This window comes from Puma concolor, chromosome E1 (genome assembly GCF_028749965.1).
Source record: "Puma concolor isolate L17-30 chromosome E1, mPumCon1.1.hap2, whole genome shotgun sequence".
NCBI lineage: Eukaryota > Metazoa > Chordata > Mammalia > Carnivora > Felidae > Puma > Puma concolor.
In genome coordinates, this window is record NC_141680.1 from 51,144,986 (window position 1) to 51,167,727 (window position 22,742).

Consider the following 22,742-nt stretch of genomic DNA (forward strand, 5'->3'; position numbering starts at 1 on the left):
GCAACGTGAATCTCGTAGCCATTTAGGGAGCCTATTAGTGAAAGAGATGAGAGAGAGAAAGTTAATAACAAGAGGGGAATATTAAGTCCAAAGGAAAACATTGTTATGTTTGAAGGTGGAGGAGAAGTTGCCACTGGAGGGAAGTCCTAGCGTTACCGGTGTGCGAGAAGAGCACAGAAAATCCCCCAGAAAGACAGTTCTTTTTTTGATATTTGCCAGAAAGCGGTATCAGAGTGAAGAGTAAAATTCTGGGCTAGCCTTTTAAACTTGCCTTTGCCCTCAGCCATTTGGCACTTCTGATGTGCGTTGCTTAGCCCACAGAGAACTTTGCCCGATTATGTAACTGTTCAGAGGATTAAATTTTTCATTCGTATAGTAAAGTTAAAATAAAACATCTAAAATATTTTGAGGTGATGCCTTAAAACTAGGTCTGCCTGGGTTCTCTTTCACACTTTTATTGTTCAAAGAAGGCACTAACAGTGTAAAATATGAAAGTCTTGCATTTTTATATATTTATAATGTATATACATTAATCAGGCAGAACTCTATCTTTTGATCACAGTAGAATAATTTAAGAATCCAGTGTATTAAAGAGCTTAGATTTCACTTTGATTTTAGTTTTGTATTAGAATGCGTGATGGATTTTTTTTCCTCTTTCTTCCTGTGAGTGATCAGTTAATGGTAGTTAATGTTAGTTTTCTATGCTGAGGGTACTTTTTTTTGTATTGCCGACATGACTTTCAGACACCTTCATTCAGATGCATTAGAGGTTCTAGAATTTGAATCTTCTAGTTTTTGTTAAAAATACGCTTTTTCGTCAAGTATATTCTTTCTTTCCCCAGGAGTGTCTTAGTATTTTTTTTAGGAATACGTAATATAAGTAGAGATTCACTTACTCAACTAGCAATTTAATTTTCCTCCTGTATCTTTTTCTTACTCTTTAAACTTTGTAACCTTTAGTTTTGGGGAAACTTTCTCACTCTGTCAATATATTTGATACATATATTTCCTGCTTGACTATCTTTATGTAAACTTTCCTCTTTTTTCATTTTCTGAGGGCCTGGTGGGGGGCTGGGAGGAGGACTTTTCTGGGCCTTCCATCCTGGTTACCAGTCACCCGCTCACTCCCATCCTGCGTCCGCATGCTGACCGCACAGCCTCACTCCCACCAGGAGCGAAGGAACAGTGAGGACTCTTTGCTTCCTAGCCCCGGAGCAGGATCTGGGAGGGATGTGGGCTTAGTGCAGGGATAGCTCTCAGGACAGGCAGTGGGGGCTGGGCGAGGTCAGCAGGCGTGAGCGTCGGATCCCACGGGTGGCTCCAGCGGGTGGACAGCACCCCAGAGGCACGCAGACCCACCTGGAGCCCAGGGCCCATCAGGGAGGGGTGAACCTCCCTGTCGAGGGCTTGGGGACACCTGTGAGCCGTTAGCGGGTGGGGATGTGCCTTTACTCTCCCTGTGAGGAATGTGGGGAGCCTGGCTGTTCTCCTCACTGGCCTGTTGGGAACCGTCCTAATCAGGCTCGGGGGCAGCTGGTGTGGGAGACACAAGAGTAAGTCCACTTGAGATGAGCTGTTCCAGGAGATGAGCACGTCGCTGACCACAGAATTGCGAGCTAACTAAAATGGCTGTAGCGCAAAGCTTTGAAGGTTTGGGGTGACTCGTGGTGTAGCAAAAAGCCACTTGGTGCAGTGGATGCTGCCAGACGTCTCTCGGAGGTGACTGTGCCAATTTGCATCCTCATTAGCGATGTGCCCGTTCCCATTAATCTACCTTCTCTTCCATCGTGGTATTGACAGTCCGGTTTTGTTTTTGTTTGTTTAACTTAAAGTTCAGCCGTTCTTGAGAGTGGTTAGTGACACTGCACCGTGGGGTGTTCATATATATTTTCCTGGTGTCTCATCCAGTGAGGTGACCTTTTTTATGTCACTGACAGTCTACATAGCCTCTCGGAGTGAAGTGCCTGCCTACGGCTTTGCCAGTTTTTCCGTTGGGTCGTTTGCCTTTTTCATACTGATAACCTGAGGGCCTTGTTTCTGTTCTGGATAAGAGTCCTTTTCGAGTAAGTATTGTAAATATTTCCTTCTACTTTGTTGCTTTCCTTCAATCTCTTACTGGTGTCTTGGCTGAACAGAAATTTTAAATTTTAACGCAGTTCACGTTCTCATTTTTTCACCATGCGGTTAGTGCTGTTTTGTGTCCTGTTTAAGATCTTTGACTGTCCTAAGGTTCCGAAGATGTTTTTCTTTGTTTTCTCCCAGCGGCTCTATTATGTGACTTTTTCTCTTTGGATTACATACCATCTGGAGGTGATTTCGGTATATGTTATAAGATAGGGAGTTAAGATTTGTTTGGTTCCTTGTGTATATCAAGGTGGCACTCCCATTTATTGAAAAGACTCTTCGTGCTGTACCGCAGTGTTATTTGTCCCATAAATCAGGTGACGGTACGTTTCTATTTCCGTTCTGTTCCTTTGGCTTACTTGCTTTTCCTTGTGCCGTTGGACTATGCCTTTCTCTCTGTATCTAATTTGTACTCACTAAATGTTGAGATGTGAGTAGACCAGCGAATGAGCCTTCATTTGTAGTATTGTTTCTGTGGATAAATGTTTTTCAAGTTCTAAAATGTTGCCTTAAAAAATTATTTTGGAGCACAATTGATTTGACATCGAGGACTGAATTTATTTAAAACTACCGAGCGGGTTTTGGCAGTTCTAACTGATGCCACGACTTAAAAACATTTAGTTGTGTTGTTAGTAATAGATGGCTTGAAAATGTCCTTTCCTGTAAGGCAGCTAAAATATCGTATAAAATGTCTTTCTATTTTTCTGGAATCATAGAACATCTCTAACTGATCCACATTAGTCTATGAGGGGTATTTGATCAGTTTGATCAAAATCCTGAATAATCCAAAGAAATAGACGGACAGAACCCTTTGTAACCAAACAAATCCGCTAAAAAACTAACCAGAACAAAATGTCAAAAGCCAGTTTTCATTAGAAAGCATCCAGATATCTGTATTTGTGTCTAGTTTAAATGATGACATATTTTATTACCGTGCTTCTATTTGCTCTTTAAGCCAGAAGTGTTTGGTCATGTGATTCATTCCTTCTATTGGAACTTAATTTTTTTTGGCATTGTTTTCTGTGTAATATTTCGTTAGACTTTAATGTTTCACATAAATCCTTTTTATCTTCCATTTTGGACATTCTTTGTTGTGGTCTTCTTTTTTGAGGTATTGTGAGAGAACAAGAAATTTTCTAAAAGAGCATGAAAAAAGTAAATGTTAAGACTGTTTACAGATTGCTTCAAGTCCATTTACTGGTGGATTACAAAGTGGGAACATTGAATTTCAAAGCACATCTGGCTGCTGTTATAAAATCAGAAAATAGATTGCTCATTTCCCCCAAATAGACTCAAGAACACGCTTTACTATGGATAATTCTCATTACGTATTGAAAGTGGGTATGAGACAAACTCCATGGATTGTAAATGAGTAACAATTACAGAAAGAAGATTTATTCTTGTTTACGGTGTTCATTGTTGCTTTTAAGCATTACAATATACTCTTTCTTTTTTGGTCAACTTGAGAAAGGAAATTTATGATAACAGAATGAGTCCTTAACTTCTGTATTTAATGGCTTTTAAAGATGAAGAGAATGAAATAGGAGTTACTTCTGCATCGTTGAAAGGCTACATTATAATTAGCTAAACCAATATTTTGTACTCTGCTTGTAAATGTAGAGCTGTGTAAAAATAAGTCACAGATGGCTTTGTTGGCTTTTGGTTTTAAATTTGAAGCTTAATTAGAGCTTGAGCATCTTTGAGAATTCTGTTTTCCCCTTCCTTTATTTTCCCCCTTATATTTAATTCTGCTTCATGAATTAGGGTTTTATATATTTGCAGATTTGGGTGTGTCCTTGAAGAACTTACTTTCTGGGCTGGTTTTTCTCCATTCCAAAAATAGAGAATGGTTACTTACTATTCATATATATACCTTCAGACAATAAATATTTATTGAGTGCACTTTGCTGCCTGTTGGAAATTTGCTGCCTCTGTTTTTCAAAAAGCTGTGTATATATATAGTACAGTGTTATTTACTAAAGAATGTGCCTCTTTCTCTGGTATAATATTTAAGTGAGTTTTATTATTGTCCCTACTAACTAAATGTTTCCCAAAGTAAAGTGTACTGATTCATACACCCACCAGTGGTCCTCCATCTGGGACACTTTTATTGGCAAATTTTTAATGTGTACCAATCTGGTGGCAGAAAATACCCTCTCGCTGTGGCATTACTTTACATTTTTCGTATTTCTAAAAAGATCGAGTATACATTCATGTGTGTATTAGTCATTCAGATTTCTTCACCAGTAAAATGTGTCTCCAGTTTTTCCCATTAAAAAAACTGTATTGTTCTTTCTTTTATTAACTTATAAAGACCTTCTTTACACATTTTGGAGACAGATCATTTGTGCAAACATCTCCCAGTTTATGACTTATCTTTTCATTTTATTTGTGATCTTTTATTCATTATCTTTTCATTTTATTTATGATCTCTTTTCTGGAGAGAAGTTCTTACTTAAAGTAGTCAACTTTATTAATTTCTTTTTTGTGTATGCTTTTTTTTCTTGTTTCTTGCTTAAGAAAATTTTCTACTTTGAGGTCACAAAGTCATTCTTTTATGTTGTCTTCTGCAAGTTTTTATGCTTCTGCTTTTAATTATAAGTATTTAATCCGTTTGGGAATTTATTATATATGGTGCAAGGAAGGAATCTGATCTCATTTTTCCCACTTATTTTTTTTTCATTTTTTTAATGTTTTATTTATTTTTGAGACAGAGTGAGACAGAGCCTGAGTGGGGAAAGGGCAGAGGAGAGGGAGATACAGAATCTGAAGCAGGCTCCAGGCTCTGAGCTGTCAGCACAGAGCCCGACGTGGGGCTCGAATCCATGAACTGTGAGATCATGACCTGAGCTGAACTCAGATGCTCAACCGACTGAGCCACCCAGGCGCCCCTCATTTTTTCCCACTTATTAAACACATCTTTAATTTTTCAATAATTTGCAATTCTAGATATTTCATGAATCACATTCTCATATTTATTTGAATTTCTAGTACTTTCTGGTTGGTTCCGTTGACTTATTGTCATCACTCTAGTTCTACAATATCTTTGTAAGTCACCCCATCTTGATTTTTTTCTTCAGGCTCTTCTTGTTTATTTATTTATATACATTTTATAATGAGCTTATTAAGTTTTACAAAAGTCTTCTTGAGATTTTTGGATTGGATAAATTTAGTCACTAGATCAAGTCAAGGAGAATTGCCATTTTTACACTATTGAGACTATCTAAAAGCATTGTTTTGCTATTTATTTCATTATTAGCGCTTTTCAAAATTATTATTTTTTTTTTTTTGAACGTTTATTTATTTTTGGGACAGAGAGAGACAGAGCATGAACGGGGGAGGGGCAGAGAGAGAGGGAGACACAGAATCGGAAACAGGCTCCAGGCTCTGAGCCATCAGCCCAGAGCCCGACGCGGGGCTCGAACTCGCGGACCGCGAGATCGTGACCTGGCTGAAGTCGGACGCTTAACCGACTGCGCCACCCAGGCGCCCCTCAAAAAAACTTAATTGTTTTCTCTGTAAAGGGCTTATGTGTATTTTCTTAGATTTACTTTTAGCAATTACATATTGTTTTGTGATTACAAATGTTAGCCCTGGAAAATCATTTTCTTTTCCTAGGTGATTTTTGCTAATTTGCAGAAGTGCAGCTGACCTTTACCTATCAATTTGGCATCTTGCAACTTGGCCAAACTCTTATTTGGTCGACTCCTGTTTCCTATCTTTCTGTTTTCTGCCTTTATTTGTAGTGTTCTTTATGAACGTCCTAAGATTATTCAGAAGTTATACTTGACTACGTATTATCTTGGGGGCGGGACATAGATACCATCGAACGTTGACCTGTGGGAGGATGGCCTACCCACCTCAAGCGGGTGGCACAGAGAAGCTAGTGATCGCTAGTGCTGGAGACAAGTGGAGGCCGAAGGAGGCCGTGTTATTGTTGACTTCTGTTTCATGGCTTTAAAAAAAAGTAATTCCTACTATGGACAGGTTTTGATTTTGATTTTCTGTTTTTTGTGGAAAGTTTTTATGGATATTGGATTCTTTGTTTGTTTTTGTTTTTGTTTATAATTGTTGATGTTTGATTGTTTTGAATGAGCAGTAGCCGGGGTTATGGGGGGGGGGTGGTTTGGGTAGCTTGCTTTCTTAGTTTGGGAAGGCCTTCTACTCCACTGAAGATCAGTTTCTTTAATCAGAGGTGCCTTCTGTGTTGTCATTTTGGCCTGTCATCTTCTGTTTCATTGGTTTTGTCTTGTTTCTGGAGGGTCCTTTTTCTTTAGCTCCTTTCTTTCCCTTCATCGTGGACGGGCTTCCTTCCAAGGGGCCTCTCTCTACTGCACAAGTGGTTCCTTTCTGGCTCTTGACACGTTCACTTTTTACACCCTTTATTTATTTATTTATTCATTCATTCATTCATTCATTCATTCATTATAATTTATTGTCAAATTGGCTAACATACAGTGCATACCATGTGCTCTTGGTTTTGGGGGTAGATTCCCTTGATTCATCGCTTACATATAATACCCAGTGCTCATCTCAACAAGTGCCCTCCTGAATGCCCATCACCCATTTCCTCCCTCCTTCTCCCCCGCCATCAACCCTCAGTTCTCTGTATTTAAGTGTCTCTTATGGTTTGCCTCCCTCCCTCTCTGTTTGTAACTATTTTTCCCCCTTCCCTTACCCATGGTCTGCTGTTAAGTTTCTCAAGTTCCACATATGAATGAGAACATAAGATATTTGTCTTTCTCTGACTGACTTATTTTACTTAGCTTAATACCCTTCAGTTCCATCCACATTGTTGCAAATGGCAAGATTTCATTCTTTTTCATCGCCAAGTAGTATTCCGTTGTATATATAAACCACAACTTCTTTATCCATTCATCAGTTGATGGACATTTAGGCTCTTTCCATAATTTGGCTATTGTTGAAAGCACTGCTATAAATATTGGGGTACACGTGCCCCTATGAATCAGCACTCCTGTGTCCTTTGGATGAGTTCGTAGTAGTGCTATTGCTGTTTATACCCTTCTTTTGATGCTCCCGTCTCTAGCACTCCCATCTGTCAGGTGTTTTGTACAACCCATGGAAGGTAGGCCACTCTCCTTCTGCAGGTCGGTATTTGCTGACGTCTAAATTCCGACACCACTAGGATCCCGAGGCCCTTCCTTTTTGTTCCATGCTGTCACTCTGGTTTGGTTTAGGATGTGATTCTGCTGATCTGTGATCTTTCTTTGGCCAGTTACATGTGAATCGAGGGTTTTCGTGATCTCTCCTTGTTAGGGTGTAGGCATGAGTGGTGGGTGTTTTTATGTGCTCTCTTCATTGATCTGTATGGACTTTTGGAGGATGTGGAGAGAAATTTAAATTCAGACAGTTGCCATTACTTCATAGGTATCAGCCTTCCGGGTGAAAAAATTAATTTGTAGATTACTCCTTACCTAGGTGCTAAAATATAGTTATTCTTCAGATCCTGTTGGTGTAGATGTTTTTATGTTTTTTAAATGTAACTGTTATTTTTAATTTCCTTGCCTCTGTATTCTTTAATTAATTGATCCTTTATTCACCCTTTCCTTTATTATCCACCTGGGTATAGATTATCTTCCATGATTATTAACCATAATAACTCATTTGAGGAGCCTTTGGAAAACACAGTAAGGTTTTGGAGGAGAAGATTCTGATAATATATACTTGACAGAGTTTTTAATTATCGTTTCATTTGTGAATGGAATTGTTGGGATAACAATCAGTGTTTCTGTTTTATCGTATAGTATATATTCACCCAATAAATATTTCCTTCAAAGCCTGCTACACGTTAGGTATTGTGCTAGGTACCAAGAATACGAAATTGAGAAGCCATTATCCTAGCACTCACCATGCATAAAGACAGATGTGGAGACATGCTGGTAATAAACACTTAGAATGTAATATAAGAGATATGAGAGACACATGGGATACTTTAGGAGCTTGGTAAGAGGGCGGGATCAGGTACTGTTTGTCCCTTCCTTCCCTCCTACCCTCCTTCCCTCCTTCCTGCCTTCCTTTCTTTCTTCTTAATGCGTATTTGTTGGGCACCCACTACCTGTCAGGCCCTGTGGTAGATGCTGGGATAGATGGGTTGTGACTGTTACAGCCTGTGTTCAGACTTCACACTCTTTTAACAGAAGATAGATGTTTGATTATAAAAGGGTACTGTTGGAGTAGTGGCAACTTAATTAAATTTCCTGGGGAAGCATCTCGAGTAAGGTAACTGCAAGAGAATGATTTCACAGTTTGCGAAGACTCAGATTTGGGAGAGAAGGTAGTGCTTTGAAAGGTAAAACAAATGTTTGGTGTCCTTGGAATAGAGGGTATATTGGGGGATAGATGAACCTGGAAGGCGGATATGGGAGGGGTCCCAAAGGAGTTCTCTGTTCTGGTTGCTATCCTGGGGGTAAATGTAAGGATTCAGGTACTGGACTTGCCCGGGTGTGTAGTGATTAGATTGAGACTTGAAAGATGAATGGGAGGATATTCATAAGGTGACGGAGTAGCGCCTAGAGGTACAGAGGCCCAAGAGAACTGCCATATTTCAGTAATGTAAGTCAGCCAGGATCCCGGGTGGATAAAACACGACGTGAGGAATAGTGGGGATGAGGCTGGGCAGTGAGGCTGTGCGAGGGTCACGAAGGTGCATTTCTGTCTGCAAACGAGTTTATGTTTTCTATGTTATTTGTTAGTGGGCTACTGAAAATATATTATGGGTTACCCATCCTAAAACACAAACTCAGTATTAAGACGTACAGAAAATGTTCCGCATCACAGTTCAATTCTGTGTTTTACCAAATGATAATTAAAACCAAAGAATATTGTTAATAATAGAATTATTAATTTCTGTCTTAAATTTTCAGATAGAAAATCCTCGGTACCTGAGACAGAAGCCTATCCCAGTTGCTCTGGTAGGTGAGAATTCCACTGGACTTTTCCTATGGACAGACTTGTTTTTAATGTTTATTGATTTTAATGTTTATTTATTTTATTTATTTTTGAGAGAAAGAAACAGAGTGTGAGCAGGGGAGGGGCGGAGAGAGAGGGAGATACAGAGTCAGAAGTAGGTTCCAGGCTCTGAGCTGTCAGCACAGAGCCGGATGCGGGGCTCAAACCCACGAGCCGTGAGATCATTACCTGAGCCAAAGTCAGACACTCAACCGAGCGAGCCACCCAGGAGCCCCTGTACAGATATTTCTAAATAAAGTAATCATTAAGTCATTTACAGAAAAGAACACTGGTCCACATTATGAAGCATGAGAGTCTTATTAATCCTATCACTTGGGAGTGAATAAATCGCTTTTTTCTCCAACGTTGGTATTATCTTGGCATGAACTTCAGGCAATTTAGAGTTTCCTTTTGGGTTAAGGATAAGCCAGGCCTGAGAAAGTATTGAATAACTCTTATTCATTCAACAGATGACCCCCAAATTTAGCCTGAGAAAATCCAGCAGCCTCCATGATGATCCTCTACTCTTCCGAATGCACGAGAAAGAGGTAGGATTGAGACATTTCTGCTGTACTGAATAATGAACACGGTTTTTGTATTTTGTATAATGTGAGTTTTCAGGTCTTTGACTCATAATGCTCAGTAAGAAGAGATTGTGTTTGCTACAAATGTAAAGTAATGATGCAGGGTAGGGGTAAGGGTTGTTCTGTTTTTTTCATGCACATCTCCCACTTGGTATGAGTGTGGTGAGGGCTGTCTCCTGACTGTCCATTCCTACTTCTCTGGGCTTGGGGAGATGGCAGTTTTTAGAAGCAGTGTCTTTGACCTCAGCGAATCTCTCCATCCTGCCTTTATCTCAACTTGCTTGTAACGTACCTTTCTAGTTTCGCTCTTCTTACGGTTTCTGCTATTTAAATTGATCTGCTAAATTAAGCCATGCTGTGGCTGACATATAACATAACATACTTTCTTTGATCATTTGAAAGTGGAATTATCCAAGAGGCAGTATCATTGGTTAAAAACATAGACTATGGAGTCCAGAATACCTGGATTTAAACCCTACTCACTAGCTGCATGAAAGTGGGCAGATACTTGCCCTCTCTGAGTCTCTGTTTCCTCATCTAACTTGGGAGACACCTGCTTTACAGGCTGAGCATGAAGATTTTGTAGTCTGGAAGTACTTACATGCTTCACATATAGTAGTCATTAAATGAAGGTGAATTTGCTTTGTTCTTTATTTTTTTTTTTAAGTTTATTTATTTTGAAAGAGGGGGAGGGAGAGAGAGAGAGAGAGAGTTCGATCAGGAGAGGGACAGAGAGAGAGGGAGAGAGAGATAATCCCAAGCAGGCTCCATGCTATCAGCACAGAGCTTGATGTGGAGTGGGAACTTACGAACCGTGAGAGCATGACCTGAGCCGAAATCAAGAGTTGGATGCTTAACCGACTGAGCCACCCAGGCGTCCCTGCTTTGCTATTTTCTTGTTAAAATTTCTGTTCTAGGAAATTTGAAAACCATCATTATTATTTTTATCTTTGCTTATGGCACCAGTGAAACGCTTCGGTCACCTGTGTGGTGTGATAGAAGACTGTTAGATTAGGAGTCTGATGAACTGTGTCCTTCACTTGCCTTTACCACTCTCTAGTCATGTGACCCAGGGAAGTCAAGAATATTAGTTTAGTTTTTGCTTAACGAGAGGCTAATTATTGATGTGACAGGATCATTACCAAAATTAATGAGAATAATGAATATGCATTGGAAATGGTAATTTAAATGTGCAAATGTGAAAAATGTTATTGGACTTAGATTTAATGTTTCTAATACATTTAATTAAATAATTTTATCTTTCATTATTTTTTCTTTCATTTTAATGAGGATGCTTCTAAGAATTTCTAAAATTCAATTTCAGTTTGGCGATTTTCAACATGAAAGGGTTTTCTCACCACCCTGTTTATAAAATATCACAAAGGACGTTGATCTCTTTCTTAGATATTCCAAACAGTGGCATGAACATATAATTTAATTTTTGTTGATAATGGAGGAGGACAGGCTATTTTTTCTTTTAAATTTCAGTCTGGTGGAATTATTGCTGCTGCTTTCAGTAATATTTATCATATGATGGCTCCAGTTAAAGGCATGTAGGGTCTTGTTTTTTGGTGCAATCCTGTTGCTGAAAAAACCTGTTGAAATAAAAAGTTCTAAAAAGCCTTTGAGGGAAATACTTGTCTCATGCGGATGCACCTTCTTTTGAGCTCTTTTTTTCTTTTTTCTTTTTGTTTATTTATTTATTTTGAGAGAGAGCATCCCTGGGGAGGGATGGAGTGGGGAGAGACAGAAGGAGAGAGAGAGAGAGAGAGAGAGAGAGAGAGAGGGAGAGAGGGAGAGGGAGAGAGAGAGAGAATCCCAAGCAGGCTCAGAGAGAGAGAGAGAGAGAGAGAGAGAGAGAGGGAGGGAGAGAGGGAGAGGGAGAGAGAGAGAGAGAGAGAGAGAGAATCCCAAGCAGGCTCAGCACTGACGGTGGAGCTCAAACTCAGGAACCCTGAAATAATGACCTGAGCTGAAATCAAGTCAGACACTTAACCAGCTGAGCGACCCAGGCGCCCCTTGTTCTCGTATTTTGAATTTCTTTCTTTTCCAAATTGTTACTGTTTTTGCGAGTCATTCCAAGTCATCCCCAACCACTTTTCTTTTTACTTTTATTCCGTACTAATTCTTAGCACTGAGGCTGGTTACCACAGAATAATTAAAATAATTGAAAGGAAGTGCTGGCTTTTGAATCTTTTGCGGGTCTTCGATGAAGTAATATCTTTATTCAAAAAGCATTAAAGCTGTCATGTGTGGCATCAGAGGTTCAGTTTTAAATGTGTGTGCCTTTATTTTTTTCCACACCTTTGTGTTTTTGGTTTTGTTTCTGGCATACTGTGAAAATAGTTTTGGCACCGTTGAGAAGTTTGCATGCAAACATCAACTTACTTCATATCTTAAGTGCTTATATTTTGGCTAAAATAATCCTTTGTACGATTACATAGTTGTCTTAGACTTTTGGATGAAGTTTTCTTATCATCTTTCTTCTCCATACTGCAATATTTAAAAAGTATATGCTGAATCGCCCCAGGGTGAGAATTATCTTGGTTTCATCTTTCTTTTAAAGCAGTGTTTATAATTATAAAGTGATCTGTGGATTTTTATTGAGGATATTTTGGAAGATACAGACACATGTGAAGAAGGACATAAAACCACCTATAAAGTCAACACCCAGAAATAAAAACTCTGTGTTTATGCAAAGTATGTATGCAAAGTATTCTATTACCTTTCAGTTTCTTTCTTTATGTATCCTTTAAACACACGTTTTTCCTTAGGAAATTGAGGTGATACCAAGTATTGCTTTGTATATTTTGAGTAATTTTCCTTCTATTAAATATTGTTCCTAAGCATCTATTTTTAATGGCTGTATTATATTTCAAATTATGGAAGTATTCCGAGTTAATTTAACTTATCCCTACTGTTCAGCATTGAGATTTTTAATACTTTTCCCTAATATAAATAATCCTGGGGAAAATGTCTTTAATAATCTCTATATGCACCTCTAAATATTTCTTTGGGGTAATGAATTATATCTTACATGATAAAATTGAAATGGTGGATTTCTGTAAGTTTAGTATCATTAACAATTTAACTTCTAGAATAAAAATTAACACTCGGAAGCCTATTGAAAATTGTATGTTACTGTAAGATACGAGTAAAGAATTTATTACATGCAAAAATGAGAATGAAAATAAAAAGCAAAGAAAAACAGGAGCCATTTGAAGGCTGAGGAAGTAGCAATTTATATTGCCTTCGTAAATACAAAAATACGAATTTTTTTTTTTGTATTTGCAGGACAAAAATTTTTAGTACTTTCCTATTTGAAATAGAAAATACCAGTTATATTGTTTTATTATTTTTATCTGTTTCCCGGAGATATTTTTCAAACTTGGATATTTTTCCCTGAATTTAAATATATAGTTATGTTGTGATATGCATGGTTATCCTTTAGGATAACTTTATGTGTGCTTGCTTTAGTCACTTGTATTAAACATTTACTTATGGGCATGACGATCAATGCTTTTCTGTTTTGAAATTGCTAGAGCCTCGCACGTCTGTGTAAGAAAACCCTGATGTGTCTTGTGCATGTTCTCATCTAAAAATGCTTTTGTTATTGCCGAGTGCTGTTTTAAAAATCATAAAGAGCAATGTTTTGAGAACATTTTTATTTTAAAATGAAATATGAAAGGGGCGTCTGGGTGGCTCAGTTGGTTGAGCGTCTGGCTCTTGAATTCGGCTCAGGTCATGATGTCACGGTTCATAAGATTGAGCCCTGCGTCAATGCAGAGCCTGCTTAAAATTCTGTCTCCCTCCCCCTCTACCCCATGCTCCTCCCCTGCTCGTGCTCTTTCTCTCTCACTAAATAAATAAATAAACTTAAAAAAATAAAGTGAAATATGAAATATTAAATTAAATATTTAATCTTCATTTTCTTAACACCTAATTTTCATTCTTCAGAGGTAATCATCGCTAAAAGTTTAATGTGTATTCTCTTTAAAATTTTCTAGGAATATCTCATTTGTTTATACAAATGAGATCATAGATCATTATATACTGTTTCAGTTTGCTTTTCTAACTGAAATATATATTCTGATACTATTTCTATGTCAGAAATTGTCTCCATTCTTTTAAATAGTTACATCGTATTTTACTGTGGTACCAGTATTTTATTAATATGGCTTCCTACTGAGGGATATAGTTTATGTAGAGTATTTTGCCCGAACAGTGTTTCAGGAACATCCCTGTGTAAATCTCTGTGTATCGTATGCTTATTCTTATATATTCTGTGAAATGGAATTGCTCGTTCACAGGGTTGCATGTTTAAACTTTTTCTTGTCATCAACAGATTGCCCTTGAAGTAAGGTTCTGTCTACATAGGGCTGCAGGTGCGGGAAGAATGGGGAATGATGGCTAAGGGTCTGGGAGTTCTTTTGTGGAGTGATGAAAATGTGCTGAAATTAGATTGTGGTGATGGTTGCCTCGTTCTCTGATATGGTAAAAACCACTGAATTGGATACTTTATTTATTTTTTATGTTTTTAAAGTTTATTCATTTTGAGGGGGTGAGGCAGAGAGAGAGGCAGAGAGGGGCTCTGTGCTGTCAGCATGGAGCCTGACGTGGGGCTTGATCCCAGGAACCATAAGATCATGACCTGAGCCGAAACCAAAAGTCAAATGCTCAACCAACTGAGCCACCCAGGTGCCCCTGAATTGTATACTTTAAATAGGTGACTATTCTGGTATAGGCGTCATGTCTGTCTCAACAAAGCTATTAACAAAAGGTTATATCTGCTTATACTCGCACTGATGGTGTGAGAATGTCTGTTTTCCCAATTTCATCAACACTCAGTTCTAGACATTTTTGCTTCTCTGTGACATGAAAAATAGCATCCTATTGTTTTTATTTATTTATGTATTTATTTTATTTATTTACTATTTACATTTATTATAAATGAGAATGAACATATTTTTTGTCTGTTTTAATTTCACTTTTGCGAGATGTCTTTTTTTAGAGTTTTCCATATTTTCATTGAATTGTTTGTCTTCCTTGTGATTCCTGGACAATTTATATAATATGCTAAAGAATTCCAGTCTTTGTCATTTATCTTGTGAGCATCTTTCTCTATATCTTTTGATTTATTTCTGGTGTTCTTTTTAGTGTGTAGAAGTTTTCTTTTAAAAGCTGGATCTGTCCATCTTTTCTCTATGGCTTCTGGTTTTTGTACCAGACCCAGAAAAGCATTTCCTCTTCCAAGATTAGGGGGAAAACAACAACAACAACAAAAACTCATATTTTTGTCTCTTTTTAAATCTTATTTTTATAGGTAAGTCTCAGATCTATTTCAGAGGCTTTTGTTGTGAGTTTTGATGGTAAGTTTTGATGGTAATCTAGGTTAGTCAATTTGAATGTTTACAGTAAAAATTTAGGAGGTTGCAATGCTTATGTGAAAAAAGGCAGTGAGTGTGGAGAGAGTTGACTAATATGAAATTTTATGCAGATTAGAGAGTTTATATGTCATGAAGCATTAAGTAAGGATTTAATTCTTTTAAACTTTAGGGAGTCCAAAAATACTGAATTAGCCTTTAGAAATCAAACTTTATAAACCACAGCTTTCATTTTAAATTTATAATTGTGTAGAAAATACCATAGATGTTACATGAGTAATTTTTGCAATATTGTTTTATTAGAGCTAAAGACTTGTAGTTTTCTTTTGGTGGTTAAAAATATATACACCTATAAAATATTTAAAGATGTTCTTTTACATTTCCAATTAATTTGGGGCATTATGGGAAAACATGTTCAGAGAGAGTGATCCTTTATTTTGACTCGCCTATCATTCTCAAACACACTTGAACTTGTTTGCCTTTGTAATTGCTAACACATTTCCTGTGATATGTACATCACAGAATTCTGTGACAGTGAGCATCATTAAGCAGTGGGCTTTTTCTCTTAGTGTTCTTAGAGAAGATTTCTGACACAGCTTAAGTCATTTGGAAAACCATTGTCACTGAAAATGGAGTAAGAGACAACACAACAAGGGGAGATCAATTTTCAGAGCGGCCATCAGTTTTCAGAGAACAGATGGTAGAAATTGCTCTTTTTGTTAAATAAAATAGAAGCTTTCCTTTGAACTTCACCTTCACTTATACTGAATGTTCTCACTTATCGTGTAAAAAAGGATGTTGCTTCCTTCTTACATGTAATGCCAATGAGGCATTCTTCCCTTTGTGAATCTGTTAGTTGAATGTAGAATTTAAATACATCCAAGATAGCAAAACTTACATTATTGACCTAATAAGTGAAAAAATTGATATTTGTAAACATTTCGCCTGAATATAAATTCAGATACGCACAGTATCCCAAAACATAATAAATAAGTATACCAAGGAATACCACTGTAAACAGCATCCGGGCAAGGGTTAGATCATTGCTAACATGCCAGGCGCCTGCTGTCTGACCCTTCCCAAACATGCTTGTTTCCATCTTCCCGAGAAGTAAACAGCTATCCTGATTTTTCTGATAATTTCCCTCCTTTGTTTTTAAAGTTGATTTTATCACCAACGCTGGTATCCTTAAAAATGAAAATATTTTTATTTTAGTAGATTTTAAACTTCATATAAATAGGACTAAACTTTATAGATAGTCTTTTGCTTCTTTTGCTCAGTAGTATGTTGGCAAATCTGCTATGATCATCTTTGTTGTGCCATCTAGCTTTCTGTTAATGAATCCGCCACAATTTCTTGCCATATTCTTTTGAATCTGTTACCAATTTTGGATTTAAAAAATTTTTTAATGTTTTTATTTATTTCTGAGAGAGAGAGAGAGACAGAGAGTGAACGGTGGAGGGGCAGAGAGAGGGAGACACAGAATCCGAAACAGGCTCCAGGCTCAGAGCTGTCAGCACAGAGCCCGACGTGGGCCTCAAACCCATGAACCATGAGATCATGACCTGGCCGAAGGTGGCCGCTCAACTGACTAAGCACCCAGGCGCCCCTAATTTTTGGACTTTACAAATAATTCTACAAACAATCATGTGCATGTATCGTGACACAAATGTGTAAGAGTTTCTCTAGGGTAGGTGGGTTCTCAAAGTGTCCATGAGCCCGCAGTCCGTGACCCTTCCGTGAGGTTTGTGAGGTCAAAGTTATTTTTGTAGTAATATTTAGATGTTGTTTATTTATTACTTTACTGTGTTGACATTTGCACCGATGGTGCAGGTGCAGTGCTGGGTAGACCTGTATCTTTGCCCAAATCAAGGCAGCGGCACCAAATTGTACTTGTAGTTGTTACATTCTTCAGGGCCACATGGTCACGGGAAAAACTGAACAATTTTACTCCAGAATGTTTTTGATGAAGCAAGCAGTGCAACTATTAATTTTGTGAAATCCGATATGCATTTTTGATACCTGGGTGATGAAATGGAACTTTGATTGAAAACTTGGGTGGCACACGGAGGTATGGTGGCTGCCCAGAGGAGAAACACTTGTGTGATTCTTTGAGTTAGGGACTGCTGCTGTTTTGTGGAATCCTGTTTTTATTTGAAGCAAAGGCTGACAAACGACGGTTATTCAGACCTGGATATTTGGCAGACGTTCTCTGCACAGTGAACAAAATGCGCCTGTCACTTCAAGTAAAACAACTGATGATATTTGTTGCTGATGATAATATTAGAATTTTGGAAAACTTGTGTCAGTCACTTGTGAGCTTGAGAGCTTTCTAATACTAAGACTTTTTGGATGAGATCAGTGGGGATATTAACCAATGCGAAGTTTTGATATTGGAGTATGAAATTTTCAATATTTGGAAACCCATGTAACTCATTGCACTGATGTTTTCCAGACGACTAGTGCATGCTGTCATAAAATCACACCCGGGTAAAAGGTCCATTCCAAGTTCAAGAGAGACTAACAGAACTTACTGTGACAGAGCATGAAGAGTTTCAGATTCCACAATGCGAGTAATTCTATAAACCTAGCACTTGTGAGTTTTGGTCTACTTCAGAAGACTGTCTATAATTATCTGAAAAGGGCACCAAAATATTTTTTCCCTCTACAGCTACAGCCACATTTATGTAAGGAAGCATTTGAGGAAGAGCAAATTCCAACTTATACAAATTCTTGGAGACAGTATAGAAGGAAGGAATACTTCTCAATTCATTTTATGAGACGGACTCTGACACCAAAACCAAAAAGGACATTTCAAGAAAAAAAATTAAATCCCAGTAAAAATAAAAATTTAATAACAAAGTTCATTATCAATACACTGAGAAAAGACAATAAATGATGCTGGTACAATCTTTCATTTATAGGGAAGAAAATAAAACTGGGTCCTTGTCCTGTAAGAGCAAAAAGAAACAAAAACCAACTCTGGATGTACTAAACATTCTGTAAATGCCCAGACAAAAAGCCTTAAAACAACAGAAATCTTGCAAAAAAAAAAAAAAAAATCTGGGAATCCTAAGATCTTTCTAACCTAATCCAGAGCGTATAAAAGAAAGGATAGTAGTATTTGACTTGAGTGAAATAAAAGGGTTTGTGTGGTAAAAAAAAAAGCCCACAACAGACAAGGTCAGTGGAAACATAATACATGTAAGGGGAAAATATTTGGGACAGACTGTGTGTTAATGTGTAGAGCACAGCAGGAGGTCTTACTGACAGAAATGTGGACCAAAATTGTGAAAGGGCATTTTCCAGAAGAACGGATTCATATAGATCCAAAATGTGTGACAAGGGGCTAAGACACAGTAGTTTTCAGGCACATGCAAATTAGAATAGTAGGGGCACCTGGGTGGCTCAGTCGGTTAAGCGTCCGACTTCGGCTCAGGTCATGATCTCGAGGTCCGTGAGTTCCAGCCCCGCGTCGGGCTCTGTGCTGATAGCTTGGAGCCTGGAGCCTGCTTCTGTTTCTGTGTCTCCCTCTTTCTCTGCCCCTCCCCCGCTCTGTCTCATCCTTTCAAAAATGAATAAATGTTAAAAAAAAAAGTTAAAAAAGAATAGTAAAGAGGTAACAACTAGGTCTTATTTTATTTTATCTTATCTTTTCGTGTTATCTTATCTTATTCTCTTATCATCTTATCTTATCATCTGGCTTAGGATTCTGTGACTCCATCTCTCTCTGCTACTCCCCCACGTTCTCTCTCTCTCTCTCTCTCTCTCTCTCTTTTATTTATTTTTTTAAATTTTTTTTTCAATGTTTATTTATTTTTGGGACAGAGAGAGACAGAGCATGAACAGGGGAGGGGCAGAGAGAGAGAGGGAGACACAGAATCGGAAACAGGCTCCAGGCTCCGAGCCATCAGCCCAGAGCCCGACGCGGGGCTCGAACTCCCGGACCGCGAGATCGCGACCTGGCTGAAGTCGGACGCTTAACCGACTGCGCCACCCAGGCGCCCGAACTCTCTCTCTCTTTTAAAGATAAACATTAAAAAAAAGAAAATGAGATGGAAAAAACTTAAGGGGAATGTTGAACAAACTTCGTTTTCATTAAGGATTAGGTGGAAGCAACTGAAAGGAATGAATAAAAACGATAGCAGGTGTTTTACAGTAGCATGAGCTACTGTTCACAAAGAAAAGCGAGAAAAAAAGCAGAAAAAAATATATTTGTGTGGGTAAAACATTCATAATAAGATATGTATGGCGAAGGCATAGTGGTTTAAAGAAGAGAATTTGTTTCACTTGCATCGGACAGTCCAGGGGGCGTTGGGAGTGCTCCGCTCTGTGACATCATCAGGGACCCAGGTGTTGGGGAAGCTCTGTCCTCTTCAGCGTGTGACTTCAGTCTCTGGGTCTGAGATGGCAGTTGCTCCCAAGTACCTTACCTTTTAAGTGTCATCCTTCAGAAAGACAGAAAACATGGAGAGAAGGCCACTTTATTTTTTTACTTTACTTTATTTTATTTTATTTTATTTTATTTTTATTAAAAAAAATTTTTTTTTAACGTTTACTTATTTTTGAGACAGAGAGAGACAGAGCATGAACGGGGGAGGGTCAGAGAGAGGGAGACACAGAATCTGAAACAGGCTCCAGGCTCTGAGCCGTCAGCACAGAGCCCGACGCGGGGCTCGAACTCACGGTCCGTGAGATCGTGACCTGAGCCGAAGTCGGCCGCTTAACCAACTGAGCCACCCAGGCGCCCCATACTTTATTTTTAAAGCTATCCAGCCAAAGTTGCCTATGACATTTCTGTCTCAATAGCCTCCTTGACCATACCTAGTCCCATGGTCACAAGCAGCCTCCTGTGGTACAGCCCAGCCCGAATTTGGTGGTGGTGGGGGGGGCCTCAAAGGAAGAAAAAGAAGGTAGATATCTGAGTACATTGGCAGTCTGTGCTACAAAACCCCATACTAGTGTATGCATTTTTGCCTAAGTGTGTTTGTACGTGATTCTGTGAACAGGGCAGGAGATAAGCAGATACAATGGACTGTTAGTAGGGAATACCCCATGCGGGTATTGATGTAGAAGGACATGGGGAGAAGAGGGAGGAATTCAAAGGAAATGAACACCAAGGAGTGCAGAGAAGCGAAACAAAATAAACAAAAACTCAGTATGGAGGATGTTTAGGATTACGTTTGTGTTTCATGCAGCGTGCATTCATGTATGATATATAAGAAAGTTTAAAAATTAGAAAAAAATACCAGCATGCACCGGGTGTGTTTAAATATCACTTCTTTCCTGAATGTAATGAGTTCTGAGGAGACTAGAAATTACCGTTGAGGAGAATTCCGTACATCTCTAAGCCTCGTGGATAAGGTAACGAGAGATAGATGCATTGTTCTTTGTGCTGCCTCTATAAATAAGCACAACAGGAGGGAGGGAAGATGGCAGCGTAGGAGGACGCTGGGCTCACCGCGCGTCCTGCTGATCACTTAGATTCCACCTACACCTGCCTAAATAACCCAGAAAACCGCCAGAGGATTAGTAGAACGGAGTCGCCGGAGCCAAGCGCAGACGAGAGGCCCACGGAAGAGGGTAGGAAGGGCGGCGAGGCGGTGCGCGCTCCACGGACTGGCGGGAGGGAGCGGGGCGGAGGGGCGGCTCGCCGGCCAAACAGAGCCCCCGAGTCTGGCTTGCAAAAAGCGGAGGGGCCTGACGGACTGTGTTCCGACGGCAAGCGCGACTTAGCGGCTGGGAGGTCATACGTTAACAGCTCTGCTCGGAAAGCGGGAAGGCTGGAGGATAAAGGGAGGGAGAGCTGCTGAGCCCCCGGACGACAGAGCTCAGTTTGGTGGGGAACAAAGGCGCTCGCCAGCGCCATCTCCCCCGCCCATCCCCCAGCCAAAATCCCAAAGAGAACCAGTTCCTGCCGGGGAACTTGCTTGCTCCGCGCAAACACCCAACTCTGCGCTTCTGCGGAGCCAAACCTCCGGCAGCGGACCTGACTCCCTCCCACTGCCACAGGGCCCCTCCTGAAGTGGATCACCTAAGGAGAAGCAAGCTAAGCCTGCCCCTCCTGCCCCTGTGCACCTTGCCTACCCACCCCAGCTAATACGCCAGATCCCCAGCATCACAAGCCTGGCAGTGTGCAAGTAGCCCAGACAGGCCACGCCACCCCACAGTGAATCCCACCCCTAGGAGAGGGGAAGAGAAGGCACACACCAGTCTGACTGAGGCCCCAGCGGTGGGCTGGGGGCAGACATCAGGTCGGACTGCGGCCCCACCCACCAACTCCAGTTATACACCACAGCACAGGGGAAGTGCCCTGCAGGTCCTCACCATGCCAGGGACTATCCAAAATGACCAAGCAGAAGAATTCCCCTCAGAAGAATCTCCAGGAAATAACAACAGCTAATGAGCTGATCAAAAAGGATTTAAATAATATAACAGAAAGTGAATTTAGAATAATAGTCATAAAATTAATCGCTGGGCTTGAAAACAGTATAGAGGACAGCAGAGAATCTCTTGCTACAGAGATCAAGGGACTAAGGAACAGTCACGAGGAGCTGAAAAACGCTTTAAACGAAATGCAAAACAAAATGGAAACCACCACGGCTCGGATTGAAGAGGCAGAGGAGAGAATAGGTGAACTAGAAGATAAAGTTATGGAAAAAGAGGAAGCTGAGAAAAAGAGAAATAAAAAAATCCAGGAGTATGAGGGGAAAATTAGAGAACTAAGTGATACACTAAAAAGAAGTAATATACACATAATTGGTATCCCAGAGGAGGAAGAGAGAGGGAAAGGTGCTGAAGGGGTACTTGAAGAAATAATAGCTGAGAACTTCCCTGAACTGGGGAAGGAAAAAGGCATTGAAATCCAAGAGGCACAGAGAACTCCCTTCAGACGTAACTTGAATCGATCTTCTGCACGACATATCATAGTGAAACTGGCAAAATACAAGGATAAAGAGAAAATTCTGAAAGCAGCAAGGGGTAAACGTGCCCTCACATATAAAGGGAGACCTATAAGACTCGTGACTGATCTCTCTTTTGAAACTTGGCAGGCCAGAAAGAATTGGCACGAGATTTTCAGTGTGCTAGACAGAAAAAATATGCAGCCGAGAATCCTTTATCCAGCAAGGCTGTCATTTAGAATAGAAGGAGAGATAAAGGTCTTCCCAAACAAACAAAAACTGAAGGAATTTGTCACCACTAAACCAGCCCTACAAGAGATCCTAAGGGGGACCCTGTGAGACAAAGTACCAGAGACATCACTACAAGCATAAAACATACAGACATCACAATGACTCTAAACCTGTATCTTTCTACAATAACACTGAATGTAAATGGATTAAATGCGCCAACCAAAAGACATAGGGTATCAGAATGGATAAAAAAACAAGACCCATCTATTTGCTGTCTACAAGAGACTCATTTTAGACCTGAGGACACCTTTAGATTGAGAGTGAGGGGATGGAGAACTATTTATCATGCTACTGGAAGCCAAAAGAAAGCTGGAGTAGCCATACTTATATCAGACAAACTAGACTTTAAATTAAAGGCTGTAACAAGAGATGAAGAAGGACATTATATAATAGTGACAGGGTCTATCCATCAGGAAGAGCTAACAATTATAAATGTCTATGCGCCAAATACCGGAGCCCCCAAATATATAAAACAATTACTCATAAAC

At 39.4% G+C, this 22,742-nt stretch overlaps 1 protein-coding gene across 18 annotated transcripts in view; it reads left to right on the forward strand.

Moving 5' to 3' along the window:
* CEP112 (centrosomal protein 112) overlaps positions 1-22,742 on the forward strand; it is a 481,908-nt gene that overhangs the window by 46,784 nt on the left and 412,382 nt on the right. For 16 of the 18 annotated variants that reach the window (XR_015244252.1, XR_015244253.1, XM_086687813.1 and 13 more), the window contains 2 exons: positions 9,009-9,056; positions 9,564-9,641. Coding sequence is in view for 16 of the 18 variants with exons in the window: in XM_086687813.1 (XP_086543939.1) it covers positions 9,009-9,056; positions 9,564-9,641 (126 nt within the window). In the remaining 2 variants the exon portion in view is untranslated. Of the gene's footprint in view, positions 1-29; positions 2,064-9,008; positions 9,057-9,563; positions 9,642-17,516; positions 17,658-22,742 lie in introns of those variants that run through there. The other 2 variants (XM_086687827.1, XM_086687830.1) reach the window with 2 other exon arrangements.